Here is a 19409-nt window from a genome sequence, read left to right as displayed (position 1 = left end):
TTCATCTTGATGCTTTCCTGTAATATGAATGGATTGAAAAGTGTTCCTGTGTAAAATTTACGTCTTGTTAAGACACCTTGCAATACTGTTAGAATGGAGTTATGTTCATTCAGCAGTCAGGTCATCTTGTTGAACTGGCGATTCACACATCTTCCTTGAGCAATGTATGGCAAGGGCCTCAGTTGAGTGCCATGATATTGCAGCATCTGCTCTCCTGCCTGTTTGTCATTCCAGTTGTGACACAGTGCTCGAGAGTGCCTTGGTGTGGCTCGGCAATGGATAGGGAAAATTTTATTTATTTTTTACATTGGCTGCTTTATCTTTCTGTGACATAATATTCCATTTCCCTTTGGAATTTTGCTCAGTTTGCTTCTGAAATGGTCCCATTACATAAATGTACAAAGTTTCATTTGAATATTCATGACAGCTAATTCACAATGTCCTTGTTTCGTTTCTTAAATTTATGTTGCTTCTGTTGTTCTATATACACTAATACAGATCCACAATATTATTAGGTTATGCTTTCTGTCCTTCTATGTACACTATCACGCCACTAGACTGGTATTTGCTGTACTGGAAACTCATGGGCATGGGGAGTTTTATGCCTGCAGCAAAAGTAGAACACGCAAACTGCTGGTAGAACCATGGAAACACTGATACATGTAATACTTACGAGTCTTGATGTTATGCGATTGTTTATTGCTGAATACGCTGGGACATTGGTTCCACGCAAATTCTTCCTCTTCCCAATGCTCAAGTTCGTCCAATGAATATAATAGGTCAGGGTTCAAGATATTGTTTAAAAACATTAGGTTTTGTGCTTTTAAGACTTCTAACAGTTTTTCTGGCCAATAGAATGTAGGTCGTGATAACTTCACTGTGGTCATACCGGTGATGGTAGCTGAAAAGCGGAATTGTGCTCCTGCTATACAAGTTATACCATTTTATCAGTATACTATTGTTTCGTAATTCTACTTTTGTCAAGCCCTTGCTTTAACCGTAAATTTCAACCTACAGGAATCTAAAATAACTTCCCTGTACCTGAGAGTATATTATCATGAGAACCAGTTCTTAGCATACACAGGAGTATTTGCAGTTCAAATGCCAAAACCTTAATGGTCAGTGTACCTTGTGACATGGCCACGCTTCAAGTTGGTGTCCAAAGAGGAAACAAAACTCCACTGAGTAAAATTGTACACCGCAGAAGGTCGATTTTAGCATGATATTTATAAAAGAAGTACAGCCCGAGAATTGCAGAATACCTTTTACTAACACGTAGCAACACTTCAGTGTGCTCACGTAAACAGTTAGCTCCTACGCTGAAGCTGAGCAGCGTTGCCTCTAACGACTTCATGAAACCTGTAACAGGGAGACCCGAGTCTCATCGTACCTGAGAGGTCCAGACTAACGACTGACATGTGCGCACATCTATGGATTCCTTGCCCTAAAATAAGCCTATCAAGCAGCGTTCTGTCTCTGCAGACATCTATGCAGTATTAGAGTCTACTGGATATGCTTTCCGATGAATGATGCATTCCCATTTGGCTGTTAAAGGCAAAAGATTTTTTGGTTGCTGTTTCCTTTGCTTCCTCCTCCCGCATCTTTCGCCTTACGATAGACTCAACCACACTTATATCACTCTGGTTGACGACATTGCTTTTGTAGATGGCCCTTATATCCATAACACTTCAGAGGCGAAGACACAATGCACATTACGCCCCATTATAGCAATATCAGTTTCTTCCAGCTGTGTGGCGATTCTAATGGCTGCAGCCAGATCAGATGGATTTCCCATCCTGACTCCGCATGACATGTCATTAGGGATACCCCTTAAGAAGACATATAGATCCCTACATTTTGGCCTTGCCCATTAACCATAAGATAGTCATATGTAAACACGTTTTATATATCCAGTTATTCAATTTTGCCGTAGCTGTTACATCGTTAGTGAACACAGTTACATCCTCCGTTGTTTTCCGAGAAAGAGGCGTTACCGAGTTGGCTGCTGACGGATTCACAGAAAGATGAGGCACACACAACATTACTTTTCCTTCTCCTGAGTGCGATTGTTGAAAGGTTTGCAATAACTTTCACTTGGCTATGTAATTCTTCATTGTATTCTTTCCACTGAGCATTTACTGCCAATAACTTAGTTACTTCTTCCGATAAAGTGGCGACAGACTCAACCATGATAGCTGCATGTGTGTCTGGTATTTTGTGTATCCTACAATTGCCACTACAATAACAGAAACTATGGGGAAAACTACACTTACAATGTGCACACAAAAAATGAGCTCAGTCAGTTTTTATGCCTGGTCATGACCCAACGTGACTCAAAACAGTCATGTGCCAAATGAGCAAATCATCTACAAATGTCACACTGACTTAGTGCATGGCAACTCATTTTCTGGTAAATTACAAAATTTACACCTTACTAGCGTTAAATGCTCTTCATTACACTCTCTCATAAATAGGAACAAGTTCAACAAATGACACTGAGTCGTATTGGATCCCAAGAACTAGACACAGCCGCACAAAAATAAACACAACCAGAAAGGCCAGCAGATAACGTTCACTCACTACACTTCATTGTGTTGGCTGGAAGTCGGAGCAGTGACATCAATGAATGCTACAGAAGTGTTTCCACTGACTTCAAAGTCCTGAGGTGACAGCCTATTCTGACACTAATACATAAGGGTCATTGGGCTGCGACCCTTATGGATGCAGGACGACGAAGTATAGAGCATACTGGTGAGGGCCTGTAAGCCACTGAGGATTATAATGGGACATCATAAGCGAATTATACGTTTATTAGCTTTAGTTTAGAATTCAGCTGCCTTTCCGTGGCAGCAGTAGGAGGGCTGTGGACGTAAAAAGCACGACAGAACACGCTGCCACGCACACTCAGCAGTCTCTCGAGGCAATCCGTATGGTCACAGCATCTCACACTGCAGCACTATACAGACAGCCGGCCCAGTTGGCTGGTAGATATTGCCCATCCGGTGATGAGGCCCAACAGCTTAGTGATGCTTTTGACTAGGGCACATTCGTAGACTTCATAGTGAGAGACACAATGAGCTTCCAAAAGCTCAGCAAGGAATGGCAATGGTAATGCACAGTTATGACATGGCCTCTCGCAAGAGAAAGACCATGCCAACGAGTGTTCACTCCCAGATGTGAGCCAGGGGAAGCAGCAGTCACTGCACCTATCAAATACAGTGAGAGTGTTTTCCCTCCAGCGAGTTGCTAGTAGAAGGCTCCAGGTCTTCACATCATCAGTGAGAGGTTGGCAGCTCACAGTGGCTACGTCTAGTAGACTATGCTGGCTGGTGTCTCGAAGAAAGTAGTCATCTGGTAAAACGTAGTCAGCACATCACAGGTACTGCCTCGATGGTGGCACACTGCAGCTGGAAGATAGAAGGGCTTAGGAACCTGAATATTTATTGTTGTCTACCGGAGGCAAGAGGATGAACGAATGTGGCCTCGTTTTCTGTGTTTGTCAGTGGTCTCTGCCACACCTTGATGTCTCAATGGTGGCTTACAGCTCTTCATCTTTGCGCTTTTCTGCAATACCAATGGACTGAAAAGCATTTCTGTATAGGATTTACGTGTTGTTAAGGCACCTTGCAGTGTTGTTAGAATGACATCATGTTCCTTCCACAGTGAGCTCATCTTGCTAAAATTGCAATGCAATCATCTCATTCAAGCGATATGAGGGAATGGCCTTGGTTGTGTGCCACAATATTGCAGTATTGAGTCTGCTGCCTGTTTGTCATTATGGTTGTGACATGGCACTCAAGCCTGGCTTGGTGTGGCTCAGCGCTGACTGGGCAATGTTATATTGGCCCAGTTTATCTTTCTGTGGTGCGAAGTTATGCCATTTGAGAGAGCACCATGGCGTTTTATTTTTCTCATAGTTTTCGCTCTGTATTGAAGCACATTATATTGGTTCTGTCTGTTCACAGTATTTTGTCCTTCTAGTCAGAGAAAAACTGGGTCTTGAGAGTTATGGAACACCATTAAACTCAGTTCACCAGCATACATTTGAGATTTGAATTTTCCTTAACAGATGAACCAAGGTGCTTCTTCTATGAATTGATGTTCATAGAGAAGAGTTCACAGCATATCCATGGTTGCCTAGAAAATCATAACCTTCTTTTAGAATTCGCTGTTTGAGTTCAAAACAAATGGAAACAAAGGTTTCTATCGACTTCACGACTCCAAAACACATTATGTGCTAACTAAGTTTCTCGGGAGTGATCGAACACACAGAAACAACATTAGACAAAAATCGGCAGTTGTCAAGATTTCTATATACCTATCGTTGTGTATATTGTTCGAAAACATTATCATCTGGAGGAAAATACAGTGTTTCTAAAAGATTCATCTGTTTTTAGAAGACTACAAGTTCTTCATGAATGAAAGCAGAAACTTGGTGATATTTGATCTACACATGTGATAACTAAAGTTATATTTTCAAAGGAATATCTAACTTTATGAGGATATATTTTTGCATACATACACATACAATCTTACATACGATTTTACAGTTATCTTTACAATCAAAGTTTTCAATTTTCCACAGACTGTGAAGTGAAATGTATACTGCATACACTTTTCCTGCCTGACTTAACAGTTCAATCCACTCCCACTTAGGATTTTTTAAAAACAAATTCACTGTTGATACCTAGATGATTTTCTTTACAAATGCTTACTCTATTAGATCACAAACAGCCAGCAATTGGATCAATCAAACACATTTGACACAGTAAATCAGATGTTGCTTCTTAACAGCTACAACAATATGGAGTTTGAAATGCTGGTCTCAACAGGTTCAAGAATTATCTGTGTGACAGAAGTCAATTTGCTTATTAAAGTTCACTTATAAAAAACAACAAAAATCTACATGAGCTTCTGCACAAGACAAAGTGTCATTCCTTTAGTCCAAAGTATGTATTAGTAGACATAAAATTAGTGAAGTACAGAAAACATAGTTTTTTGGACTTCGCATCAGTGACACATTAAACTACAAATTGCAAACAGACATATTATGAAAAAAGTTTAGCAAAGTCTGTTTCTTACCATGATCAACAAGAGATACAACAAATATTGACACCTTAAATGTGGTGTAAAATTCTTTATTTGACTCTGTAATGAGCTATGGTCTGATTTTCTGAGGAAATAGCTCTGAATCACATACCACTTTTAAGTTACAGGAACAAACTGTGAGAATAATACCATTTTAAAAGAAATATGAACACTGTAGGCTAGTTTTTAAAAAGATTAAAATCCTGTCCCTAATATACCTGTAGTCATGTTGACTAGTTCACATTACAGCTTTTGAAGTCTCTACATGAAAACCTGAATCATCACTCCCATGAAGCAAGAAACATATCATACCACACAGTACAAAACTATATGGGAACAGCGTAAAAAGCATGGAAATCAACACATAGAATCACCTTTCAGTGGACCTCAAATCATTAATAAAGGAGACAAAATAAAATTCTCTGTTTATTATGCCATTTTGTATACTGACATCGTCAGATACAAAAAACAAGGTTCAGAGTCATTATTAAAAAACTATGTCACTGAACCTTGTTTTGTAAGTTCTAAATTTTTTTATGTGTGATGATGGCAATACCCAAACAGGCATAAAAATAATGAAATTTATTAAGTGATGGAGATGTTTTCTTCACAAAAGACCTCAAATCAATCAGATCAACAACAGAAACTGAAACAGCTATTATTACATAATTGCTTCTACTGTTAAGAAATGTTTATAAAGTTCTACTGTTATAAATCAATATATTCTACATTTCTGAATGTAACTTATACATATTTATGAGACTTTAACACTTCTTCATCATTCTGTTTGAAAACTTTCTAGTAAATTCATACAGTCCCACAACTTCAGGTAAAAAATCTTTTCACTGAACGTCGCTCTTCTAGTTTATGTACTTCAAGAGCAGCTGACGGTATATTGTTGTTGTTGTGGTCTTCAGTCCTGAGACTGGTTTGATGCAGCTCTCCATGCTACTCTATCCTGTGCAAGCTTTTTCATCTCCCAGTACCTACTGCAACCTACATCCTTCTGAATCTGCTTAGTGTATTCATCTCTTGGGCTCCCTCTACGATTTTTACCCTCCACGCTGCCCTCCAATACTAAATTGGTGATTCCTTGATGCCTCAGAACATGTCCTACCAACCGATCCCTTCTTCTGGTCAAGTTGTGCCACAAACTTCTCTTCTCCCCAATCCTATTCAATACTTCCTCATTAGTTACGTGATCTACCCATCTAATCTTCAGCATTCTTCTGTAGCACCACATTTCGAAAGCTTCTATTCTCTTCTTGTCCAAACTATTTATCGTCCATGTTTCACTTCCATACATGGCTACATTCCATACGAATACTTTCAGAAATGACTTCCTGACACATAAATCAATACTGGATGTTAACAAATTTCTCTTCTTCAGAAACGCTTTCCTTGCCATTGCCAGCCTACATTTTATATCCTCTCTACTTCGACCATCATCAGTTATTTTGCTCCCCAAATAGCAAAACTCCTTTACTACTTTAAGTGCCTCATTTCCTAATCTAATTCCCTCAGCATCACCCAAATTAATTAGACTACATTCCATTATCCTTGTTTTGCTTTTGTTGATATTCATCTTATATCCTCCTTTCAAGACACTGTCCATTCCATTCAACTGCTCTTCCAAGTCCTTTGCTGTCTCTGACAGAATTACAATGTCATCGGCGAACCTCAAATTTTTTATTTCTTCTCCATGAATTTTAATACCTACTCCGAATTTTTCTTTTGTTTCCTTTACTGCTTGCTCAATATACAGATTGAACAACATCGGGGAGAGGCTACAACCCTGTCTTACTCCCTTCCCAACCACTGCTTCCCTTTCATGTCCCTCGACTCTTATAACTGCCATCTGCTTTCTGTACAAATTGTAAATAGCCTTTCGCTCCCTGTATTTTACCCCTGCCACCTTCAGAATTTGAAAGAGAGTATTCCAGTCAACATTGTCAAAAGCTTTCTCTAAGTCTACAAATGCTAGAAACGTAGGTTTGCCTTTCCTTAATCTTTCTTCTAAGATAAGTCGTAAGGTCAGTATTGCCTCACGTGTTCCAGTGTTTCTACGGAATCCAAACTGATCTTCCCCGAGGTTGGCCTCTACCAGTTTTCCATTCGTCTGTAAAGAATTCGTGTTAGTATTTTGCAGCTGTGACTTATTAAGCTGATAGTTCGGTAATTTTCACATCTGTCAACACCTGCTTTCTTTGGGATTGGAATTATTATATTCTTCTTGAAGTCTGAGGGTATTTCGCCTGCTGACAGTATAAGATGAACAAATGAAGTTTGTTTACTTTTGTTTCTTTCAAACTGCTGTCAGAATTCATCCCAAAAGTGACCATCGTTACCCACCAAAAATTTTACCCAACAATATTTAGCAGTTATATGAGTAATGTACTTAGTCTTGCTATTTACTTCAACTTCAACTGCATTGATATTCGTCTTTTAAGTTCACTACATTCTACAAGAATAGAAGCTTATTTACAACAACAATGTAATATTTCATGCAGTTATCACGAATATTTCATTAGTCGCCATGCACCATCCATTATATAATGCATGACAAAAATACTCTATCATAATCAATAATTCCACACACTTTGTAATGGTAACATTTTCAATTTTTATCTAATAATACCCTATAGTGTTATCTGACAGTGTTATAGAGGCAGATGTTGCTGGAGAAGCTGTTGAAGATGATGCAGTTCGTTTGTACTTCTTCAATGAACGCTTTATGGATCATTTTGAGGATATGATGGAAGATGGGCTCTCACTAATTGGAAGCAAGGTTAGTGTTTATGCAATAAACATCTCAATATATCCTGCCCCACAACAAGATTCTCATTCTGTTTTACATAAATTTCTTCACATATTTCAGCAATTAGTAAGGGTACATTTCTTTCACAATAACAATTTCAGTTGTGATGATATGGTGATATACTAACAGTAATAGAAAACTTTAGGCAGTCTGATATGCTTGAATAGCTCACCTAGTAATGCTCTGTTGATGAAAGAAACGTTTCCAGATTCGGATCACAATCTGGAACAGAGGAATAATTTGTCACAAGGCATCACCTTGTCGTATACTCTGGCAAACTGTGAAATACATCTATTGGTAAAAATTTCAAAGTTGATTTTCTTCTCAGTGTTTCAACATTTTTTTTGCACAGTCACTGCTTTCTTGTGCCTATTTGAATACATAGGCGTGTGCAAGATAACATTTCTATTCATCTTTGATGTGAATACAATAGCACACTTGACTTTGGTGGCACTTTAAAACTCTTTTTATATACTTACTCATCCTTCGATTGCTATTTAGAGGTGTACTGGATACTTCAATACACATTTACAATTACAGCAACTTGAAAAATTACAATTTGATCACATGTATTATTATCTTACATTAGACTTGTACATATATATAAAACAATTAGTGAAAACTTGGGGAAAACAAAATATTTTAATATTAATTTAATTTACTACATAGTAGGTGACTAATTTCAATTTATGCTGCAATGGATGTGACACAACAAAAATTTTCAGCTTTACTTTTCATCGTCACAGTGTATGTAGTGCAATCCACAAGATATTGCTTTGGTACTGATTATTCTAACTCCTTTGCACTTGTCTCACAATATTCCTTAACACTCTATGAACATGCTGTTTTTAAGTACCATCTTCGTTTTGTTTTGAAAACTGGTAGTGCGTTTATATTTTTTGAATTGCTTGGTAATCTATTGTATAATAAACACCCTGTTTTAGTAGAGTCTTTTATCAGCTAGTTGTAGTTGGGTACTGTTGATGTGATAGCTGTAGTTGGGTACTGTTGATGTGATAGTCATCTTTTTCTCTTGTGCTTTAGTTGTATAATTTTCTGTTTAGCATTAATTTATCTAACAGTTTCTTCGTGTTGTGTTTGTGAATGATTGTCATTGATAAGGCATGACACTTGTCTCTGGTTCCAGTCAGATAGGATCTTTTTACAAATACTAGAACACAATTCCTTGTAAATATGTTGGACAGTCCAGATTAATACATCAACAAATTAGACATCTTCATTCAGTGTGATCCTGGGCACTTGTAAACACAACTACTCCTTTCTGTCAATCTGTCACGTCTTCACTTTCACCAATCTTAGTGCACTGATTCCAAGCAATTGACTGGCACATACACACCACTTCACTCACATAACTAGTACCAGTTCTCATGCATGCCAGTGTGAGCTTTTAAGAGAGTGTCTAATACTTTTACCTTGTCTTTTTGTAGTGATAATTTTGTTCCTTGACGCATTATTATGACAGTGGAAAAATGTTTGGCAACATCCTTAAATCAAAGCTTTCTGGTGGTTTGAACATTCGGTTTTCTCTTGCTAAGACTGTTGTTTGAGACAAGTGATCCTCAAAATCTATACTGAATGAGTCTATAGTGCCATTTGTAGGCTATATATCTGAATGTACCTGATCGCTAGACCTGAGTTCTTTGACACGCAATTATTTGTTATTCTTATAGATTTTGAATTTCATTACAGCAAAGGTCCGATGCATTAGTTTTCTTTGTTCATACTCTGTCAATAAAATTATGACTCATGACTATCATCGCCCAATGGAGTACTTAAGCGCTGTATATGATTTATTGAAGTACTTGTATTGTTCTCCCTCCCTCCCTCTCTCTCTCTATTTAAACAAAATGATGACAATTTTCTTATTTAGTGCCAGAATATGGGGTTATTTTGAACAACAGTTTAACATTGAACAGTTTTTCAGGAAGTTATATACACTGTTATAAATACTATTGAAACAATATTGGATGGTAAATTTCTATTTGGGATACTTATATAGAAAATGTTGGTACCAATGTCTGTATCTGGAAGCATTTGTATATTCTATTCAACTAGTGATGAGTCTGACCAAATTCTGGAAAAAGCTCTTTGGGTACTAACAATATTCCAGAAACTGGAGACTTTTGTTTGGTTTGTTTTATTGCCAAAGAACCAGTAAAATTCTAAACATCAGTCAAGATGATGGAATAACTTATGGTTCAGCTTCTCTTGATGAGGGAACTGCCAGTAAGGAAGACATTATAAAGTTTCTTAGGGCTCCATATGTCGATAGGACGCGATTTTCATTCTATTGCAAGCAAGACCTTAAAGTGTACCAAAATACACTTCTATAGACAGTGGCAAACTAATGATTTCATTTTACTGAGTTATATTTTGTAAAATTAAGAATATGACTGTCAAAAAATGTTTTACAAACTTAATTTCCAAATTTATCTAATTTCATTTAAATTGCCAGTATGTTTAATATTAATAAAGTATTATTAAATCATTTATTTCATTTAAAAGCAATATTATTCCACAAAGTTACTCTCACAGACTTTAACTCTGAACAGCAATACAAACGTACTATGTGTTCAATGTTACACCATCTCAAGGTAACATTGAATACTGCCATTTGTTTTTATTATGTATGGTAAACTCATATATGATCATTTTTGACATGGACATTCTTTTGAGGCCCCTACTCCCCATGCATAGCTGCACTCATTACTTTACCCTCCACGCTGCCCTCCAACACTAAACTGGTGATCCCTTGATGGCTCGGAATATGCCCTACCAACCGATCCCTTCTTCTAGTCAAGCTGTGTCACAAACTCCTCTTCTCCCCAATTCTATTCAATACCTCCTCATTAGTTATGTGATCTACCCATCTAATCTTCAGCAATCCCCTGTAGCACCACATTTCGAAATCTTCTATTCTCTTATTGTCCAAACTATTTATCATCCGTGTTTCACTCCCATACATGGCTACACTCCACACAAATACTTTCAGAAACGACTTCCTGACACTTAAATCTATACTCGATGTTATCAAATTTGCCATTGCCAGTCTACATTTTATATCCTCTCTACTTCGACCATCATCAGTTATTTTGCTCCCCAAATAGCAAAACTCCTTTACTACTTTAAGTGTCTCATTTCCTAATCTAATTCCCTCAGCCTTCAACCGACTTAATTCGACTACATTCCATTATCCTCGTTTTGCTTTTGTTGATGTTCATCTTATATCCTCCTTTCAAGACACTGTACATTCCATTCAACTGCTCTTCCAAGTCCTTTGCTGTCTCTGACAGAATTACAATGTCATCGGCGAACCTCAAAGTTTTTATTTCTCCTCCATGGATTTTAATACCTACTCCGAATTTTTCTCTTGTTTCCTTTACTGCTTGCTCAATATACAGCTTGAATAACATCGGGGAGAGATTACAACCCTGTCTCACTTCCTTCCCAACCACTGCTTCCCTTTCATGTCCCTCGACTCTTATAACTGCCATCTGGTTTCTGTACAAATTGTAAATAGCCTTTCGCTCCCTGTACTTTACCCCTGTCACCTTCAGAATTTGAAAGAGAGTAATCCAGTCAACAATGTTAAAAGCTTTCTCTAAGTCTACAAATGCTAGAAACATAGGTATGCATTTCCTTAATCTATTTTCTAAGATAAGTCATAGGTCAGTATTGCCTCATGTGTTCCAACATTTCTACGGAATCTAAATTGATCTTCTCCAAGGTCAACCAGTTTTTCCATTCATCTGTAAAGAATTCGTGTTACTATTTTGAAGCTGTGGCTTATTAAACTGATAGTTCAGTAATTTTCGCATCTGTCAACATCTGCTTTCTTTGGGATTGGAATTATTATATTCTTCTTGAAGTCTGAGGGTATTTCACCTGTCTCATACATCTTGCTCACCAGATGGTAGAGTTTTGTCAGGGCTGGCTATCCTAAGGCTATCAGTAGTTCTAATGGAATGTTGTCTACTCCCGGTGCCTTGTTTCGACTTCGGTCTTTCAGTGCTCTGTCAAACTCTTCACACAGTATCATATCTTCTATTTCATCTTCATCTACATTCTCTTCCATTTCTATAATATTGTCCTCAAGAACATCGCCCTTGTATAGACTCTCTGCATTCTCCTCCCCACCTTTCTGCTTTCCTTTTTTGCTTAGAACTGGGTTTCCATCTAAGCTCTTGATATTCATACAAGTGGTTCTCTTTTCTCCAAAGGTCTCTTTAATTTACCTGTAGGCAGTATCTCTCTTTCCCCTAGTGAGATAAGCCTCTACATCCTTACATTTGTCCTCTAGCCATCCCTGCTTAGCCATTTTGCACTTCCTGTCGATCTCATTTTTGAGACGTTTGTATTCCTTTTTGCCTGCTTCATTTAGTGCATTTTTATATTTTATCCTTTCATCAATTAAATTCAATATTTCTTCTGTTACCCAAGGATTTCTACTAGCCCTCGTTTTTTTACCGACTTGATCGTCTGCTGCCTTCACTACTTCATCCTTCAAAGCTACCCATTCTTCTTCTACTGTATTTCTTTCCCCCATTCCTGTCAATTGTTCCCTTACGCTCTCCATGAAACTCTGTACAATCTGTGGTTTAATCAATTTATCCAGGTCCTATCTCCTTAAATTCCCACCTTTTTGCAGTTTCTTCAGTTTTAATCTACAGTTCATAACCAATATACTGTGGTCAGAGTCCACATCTGCCCCTGGAAATGTCTTACAATTTAAAACCTGGTTCCTGAATCTCTGTCTTACCATTATATAATCTATCTGATACCTTCTAGTATCTCCAGGCTTCTTCCATGTATACAACCTTCTTTCATGATTCTTGAACCAAGTTATCCTCTGTACAAAATTCTACCAGGCGGCTGGCTTCCTCTTTCATTTCTTACCCCCAATCCATATTCACCTACTACGTTTTCTTCTCTTCCTTTTCCTACTATCGAATTCCAGTCACCCATGACTAATAAATTTTCGTCTCCCTTCATTATCTGAATAATTTCTTTTACCTCATCATACATTTCTTCATCATCTGCAGAGCTGTTTGGCATATAAACTTGTACTGCTGTAGTAGGCACGGGCCTCGTGTCTATCTTCGCCACAATAATGCGTTCACTATGCTGTTTGTAGTAGCTTACTCGCACTCCTATTTTTTTTATTCATTATTAACCTACTGCTGCATTACCCTCATCTGATTTTGTATTTTTAACTCTGTATTCACCTGACCAAAAATCTTGTTCCTCCTGCCACCGAACTTCACTAATTCCCACTATATCTAATTTTAACCTATCCATTTCCCTTTTTAAATTTTCCAAGCTACCTGCGCGACCCTCAGCATAATTATCGCTATTTTATCGGCGGCCCACAGTCGTTTGTATTGTTTCAAAATAACCATTTTAATCAAGGGAGGCACAGAAAGTAATATGATGAGCACCTTACAATTGCTTTAGATTAGTGAGGTTTACCTGTATCAGAGTGTAATGAACGCTGATTGTTAGCCAACAATCCACTAGAAATTACTTTTAATGTCTCCGTGAAAAAGAAAGCGATAAGAGACATTAATTAACAAAATTACATATTGAACGCTTTGGTGAAAAAATGCAATTTTTCACATAGTATACAATTTCCTTACAAACTGGAATTCAGTTGGATTAGTAAGAAGTAACGCAAGTGTTATATTAAATCAGGATCAAAGAAAGTCAGATTCCAATCTTCTTCACGGGAAATGACACTGTATAATTCGTGCCCCGTAAAATTTTTCGTGACTAATTATGACACTGTATAATTCGTGCCCCATAAAATTTTTCGCGACTAATTAATGCTCGGTTTACACTAGCATGTTATTGCAGCAATTTACTTGCGCGGAGTAACTTACCGCGCGATTTGCGAGTGTAAACATATCGCCAAGTCGACTTGCGACCGTTGCAATTTATTGCGGAAGTGACCTCCTGCACGTTTTCCGCTTCCAGTGTGAACACCACGCAAGAAGTATCTGCAAGTAACTTGCAGCTTTTAGGATTTATTTCTATTTCCTGCAAGTAGGAAGCGATAGTATGTATGTCGTCTGCGTAACACTCATGTCTAACATTTTACTTAATGTGGTGACTTAATTTTATACAACCATTTACGTATTATATGCAAACAAATTTCAGAAATGGAGGAGAAACGGGAATGGATGAAGCAGGATACGGAACATTTTATAGAAGCCGTGGAGAGCTACCCCGAAATATGGAACGTGCATAACCGGGACTTTAAGGATGGAGTGAAGAAGATGAGCGCATTAAATGAAATCTCATCGATATTCGACACATCTCTGAAAGAAGTACACAGAAAAAGTAGCATAACTTGAAGACACAACCCCTTTGCTACCTGCATCCACTTGCTTGTAGTTTTAGGAGTCTGGAAAAAGACGATGTGTAATTATTACATGTTCTATTTAATTAGCTTGTCACTTTCCATTTTATGAGCATTTGGAAAAAAACATTTTTATAAGCATATCATTCTGTAAAATGCAGTGTATTTCAATGAAAATTTAATTTCATTGTTGTCTTTTCACATACCTTCAAATAATTTTCCTTTTCAAGACGTCAAAAATGGCTCTACATACATCGGGTACGATCAGAGAAATCGGGCTGACGGGAATATGAAACAAGTACATTAGGGGCTTGTATGAGTCTCCTTCAATAAAAATTTTGGTTGTATGTTTCACATAAATAAATGAAAAGGCCTATTTTATTCGTAGCTCACCTGTAGCTATAAATCGTAGAGTGACTAGCAAACGTTCCTTTGCTGAAATAGCAGTACGGAAGTTTGTGTCTCGTTTTGATATAACCGTCGCTATTAACGTCAACAAACACTCCAGATGATTTGAAAACATTCTGCAGAAATTTCAAAAGTATCCATGCTCTCGATAATAAGTTGTTGCAAAAGGTTATTATAGGCACCATTCTGCGATCTTCTCATTGTCCACTCTCTAACCCAAATACTTCTGTTTTTCTTTTTCACGTTTTTCATTACAATTACAAGAGCTGCAGCATATCCCACCCGCCTATTTGTCATTTTATACTTCGGCTGACACTCGTAGTGGTACTGAAAACATATGTAAACAGTATCAGGAAGTTGTTGACGCAAGTTTTTTTTGCCAAAGAACTTGCGGAAGCATCTTTCTTAATTCTTGCGCTGTGCAAGCGACTTGCTAGTTTTAACCCAGCGGAGAACCGCTTCCTTTTCGCTACGAACATCTTTGCTTATGTTGATAACACAGTGATGTAACGGGTAAGGCTATGCTATCTCATGTTGTTGCGTTGGATGAGGGCAGTTGATCGTGGAACTTCACAGTGCTTAAGCAGTGCGTGTCACGAGATACACACACATTCATAATGATTAAAAATCTTGTCGGTCTCGTGACAGGAGGTGCCTCTGGTCTTGGGAAAGCAACAGCAGCTCGCCTCGTGCAGCAAGGAGCCCGTGTTGTCATCTGTGATTTGCCCACCTCTCAAGGAACAGCAGTTGCAAAAGAGTTAGGCGGAAATGCCATATTTGCGCCTGTAGATGTAACATCTGAAAACGATGTTCAAAATGCTCTCAATGTTGTGAAAGATAAGTTTGGACGTCTGGATGTCTTGGTCAACTGTGCCGGTATTGGCGTCGCTTTTAGAACCTATAATTTTAATAAAAAACTAGCACATAAGCTGGAAGATTTCACAAAAGTTGTGACAGTCAATGCCATTGGGACATTCAATGTGACTCGTTTGGCTGTAGGTTTGATAGGAGAAAACCAACCTAATGAAGATGGCCAGAGAGGAGTAGTTGTAAACACTGCTAGCGTGGCAGCCTATGATGGACAAATAGGACAAGCAGCTTATTCTGCAAGCAAGGGAGCTATTGTTGGAATGACCCTGCCAATAGCGAGAGATCTTGCAATACAAGGGATTCGAGTTTGTACAATTGCTCCAGGTCTGTTTGATACTCCACTGATGTCAGCACTGCCTGAGAAGGTCAGAGCTTATTTGGCGAAAATGGTACCGTTTCCTCAAAGATTGGGTAAGCCAGAAGAATATGCAATGATGGTGCAGTCTATAATAGAAAACCCAATGATGAATGGTGAAGTGATCCGTCTTGATGGTGCTATTAGGATGCAGCCCTGAGTTGACTGACTAGTTTGCAACAAATTAAATGCACCAGAATGGGAAATTGTTGTACATAAACTATATTTTGTAAATATTAATTTTTTATATGTTGAAAGTTAAAAATAAAGTTCTGGAAGAAGTGTTGGCATGTATACTCGTTACTGCATTTTATGAAGTTTATCAAAACCTTAGTCATTTACCAATGTCTGTGTGAGAATATATCACAGGTAGTAAACTTTATCATGTAAGCTGTAGCATGAACTGTTATGCTTCTGACAGGTTGTTGATATCCTTGATTGCTGCGTCGTTTGCGATTATGAGCTGGTGGTCAGTAAATCTGATGGGCTGTGTCGAATAGCAGGTGTCTATCAGACTGGTAAGCTAAGTGTATTGGAGCACCCACCTGCCATCCAGGCTTCTAGCAGTGGTGATTCGAGAGGTAGCCAGCCAGCTAAACAAGACCTCAGGAGTTTTCTCAGGTGACTTAATTTTTGGTCTGTCATTATACAATGTGATCATATCTTTCATTAGTGTCTCCTAAATTGTAACACAAATATTGCGCAAGTAAAATTTCATTTGGTAGAAGTTACGCGTTGGATTCCCCCTCCCCATTGTGGCATGGATGTTGTGAACATTAGGCTTCACTACCAATCAGTTTATCACACCCATATTTTCTGCTTTCACATTCATTGCCCCCCTATAACTCAACAAATGTCACCTTCCAACGTAACACAGATCTGGAGCTCTGCTACAGATCAGTCTGTTACACAACCACGATTTGTCGGGGGAATTCAATACGTATTCGCAGTTTCATTTTGTAATCTGAACAGCTGAAAAAGTCTGTTAGGCCTACATTTATTTACAGCCATTTCAGTTAATGTGAACCATGTATCATTAATTTTGCTTCCATGATTGTTATTTACAATTGTTTAGATATTAGTGAAGCTCCTTTGTTAGCTGTCATCTTACTTTTGCAGTGTTGCTTCTTCTCTTTGCAATGTGCATAAAGCCCACAGAGAATATCAGAATTAATTATACTGTATGTAACTTGGAAAGCAATGAATATTCTTTGTGAAATTAAGCTGTCATTGATATTAAAGCTGTTCCCATACTGTAGCAAAATTATGTAGATCCTTTGTTGCCATTACCACAGTACGTCGTGTCTTGGAGCATACGAATATTGCAGTTCAAGGGGTTGTTGTTAAGGCTCCAGATTTATATGTATGTATATGTGGAGGGGGAGGGGGGCGTGTGTGTGCGCGCTAGGAGCTGTCTGGCAAGAGTATACCATTCTCTGGCAAGAAAAGTGCTCCACCTTCTGAATGAAAAGATTGTGAACATACAGTAACATGTTAATTCTAACAGGAATACTAGCAGTGAACAAACTCAGCAATTTTCTCTACAGAGACCACTCTAACAGGGCAAGCAAACTGTGCTGCTGCGAGAACGCAGCAACACCTGGTAATAATGATCATATAAAAGTTTACACAATCAAAACTGAAACCTTAGTGCTACAAATTACAAGAATCATTATAAAGTATTAGCATTCATGGTATTATTTGCTAACTGTTAGCATTGATTGGAAACAGAGCAGTACTAACAGTGATTCACAGATTGCTCCACTCTCGACAGCTGCTATGGGAAGTGTGAAATTACTGTGTGTGCACATTATGGATATAGAATTTCTAATTTAATCTGATGCAGGCAGTTTTGAGAAGAAACATGTAAATAAATCATCAATTACAAAAATTATCAACCTTATTGCTTACTAAACAGATAAGCTGATGCGAACAGTCAAAGAGCATGTGCAGTTAGTCACAGCAAATAGGAATAATAAAACTGTTGTATAGCTACTTAACAGCTGAATAGCAGTCTTTTGTGTATACTGAAAAATCTTAACAGGGTTATATAGTCACCCACAGCAAAAATAAGTGGCTCAGATTTATAAATAGTTTAAAGAAAACATTTTATATTACAATCTTACACATGTGTATCAAATGAAACATTGCCCGAAGTTCCTTATTACTAAATAAACTATACTGATTGATGCTTTAAAAAGTAAATGGACAAACTTTTCTCTTACTTTGCATTTAAAAATCCATATCATTGTCTTGACATGCACGAGGCAAATGAGGGGAAACCACACATGATGCAGTGGGAATCTCATGCATGTAAGGTACGTTTCAGATCTGGTGTGTTGTGTGCCTTCACCTTCAATGTTGGATGCCTTTTGTGTTTGCTAAACTAACCTAGTACCGTCAGTGGCTAATGATCTAACACAGTCACTGCAAGCCATTTAAATGTAAATGGTGTCAAAGTGCATACATTTTCTTCCCTACAAAGCAGTGGTAGGTGGAGCAACTGAAAAACATTGTTTCAATAATGGTCACCTTACACTAATAATGTATAAGTTGCAAACTAAATTTTCTGCTTGTACTGAAGGCTAAATAAAATGCCTAAATATAGGTCGTCTTGCTCTGAACACAGGTTTGAATGGTACAGTGCCTTAACAGTTGTGTTCCTACTAGGGATGGTACATATTCCCTGGCTTTTCGTCGACCTTTGAACTGGCTCGGTTTGAGTTACGTGGTTAAGACTCGGTACTTGCACTAGTGAAGATGGTGGTTCAAATCCTCGTCTGATTTCTGTGATTTAGGTTTTCTTAAATCACTTAAGGCGAATGCCAGTACTGTTTCTTAAAGGAGGACACAGCTATATTTCTTCCCTCAACTGAGCTTGTTCCTTCTTTGAACTTGTCATTCAATGGATGCTAAACTCTACTCTTTCTTCTTACCAAACTCGAATTGAATTGGACCTATGTAGTATCTTACTCCCTTCGCTTCGATGGAACATAATTCATCTAGTGTTCCATCATTAAAGGCACATATATTAGCTTTAGATTGACTAGCTTGAGAGTGCTCTTTAAGTGTGGTGGCTTTTTCATTATAATTCGTGAACTCAACTCTAGGTTCTTAAGGCAAGCATATGGGACTGACGAGGACGAAATATTTTCACATTCCATCTCAAATAAGAGCGTGGTTTACCCAAGATGAGGAACAGATGTAAAAACTAATGTCATCTGAACCACCCAGAAATAGGGAACTTTAGTTTGATATGTACTTTGAATCAAGGTGCTATTTTGTCATTTTATGCATATTTGTATCATTGCCAGAAGTGAATATGAGGTAGAAAACAGAACTTGAAGCATGTCTGCTATTGTTCCCTTCAAATGAGCTAGTTGTTTAGTGAATTTCTATTCCATTTGTTGTGAGTTGCATTGCTGATGGTGGTGGTAAGTGACAAATTTTTCATAAAGTGAGAGGCATAATATGCAGGAAATACACTTTCT

The 19409-nt window shown here is 37.9% G+C and overlaps 1 protein-coding gene across 1 annotated transcript; it reads left to right on the top strand.

Annotated features, from left to right (window-relative positions):
* Positions 1–15173: 15173 nt before the first annotated feature.
* On the top strand, positions 15174–16212 carry LOC126467254 (3-hydroxyacyl-CoA dehydrogenase type-2-like). Its single transcript, XM_050096448.1, has one exon. It carries the CDS (start codon positions 15311–15313, stop codon positions 16076–16078), a length of 768 nt encoding a protein of 255 aa, XP_049952405.1. The 5' UTR covers positions 15174–15310; the 3' UTR covers positions 16079–16212.
* The last annotated feature ends 3197 nt before the right edge of the window (positions 16213–19409 follow it).

Source organism: Schistocerca serialis, chromosome 1 (genome assembly GCF_023864345.2).
Source record: "Schistocerca serialis cubense isolate TAMUIC-IGC-003099 chromosome 1, iqSchSeri2.2, whole genome shotgun sequence".
In the NCBI taxonomy this organism is placed as follows: domain Eukaryota; kingdom Metazoa; phylum Arthropoda; class Insecta; order Orthoptera; family Acrididae; genus Schistocerca; species Schistocerca serialis.
Note: the sequence above shows the minus strand (reverse complement) of the source record. Positions and strands in the feature narration are given on the sequence as shown.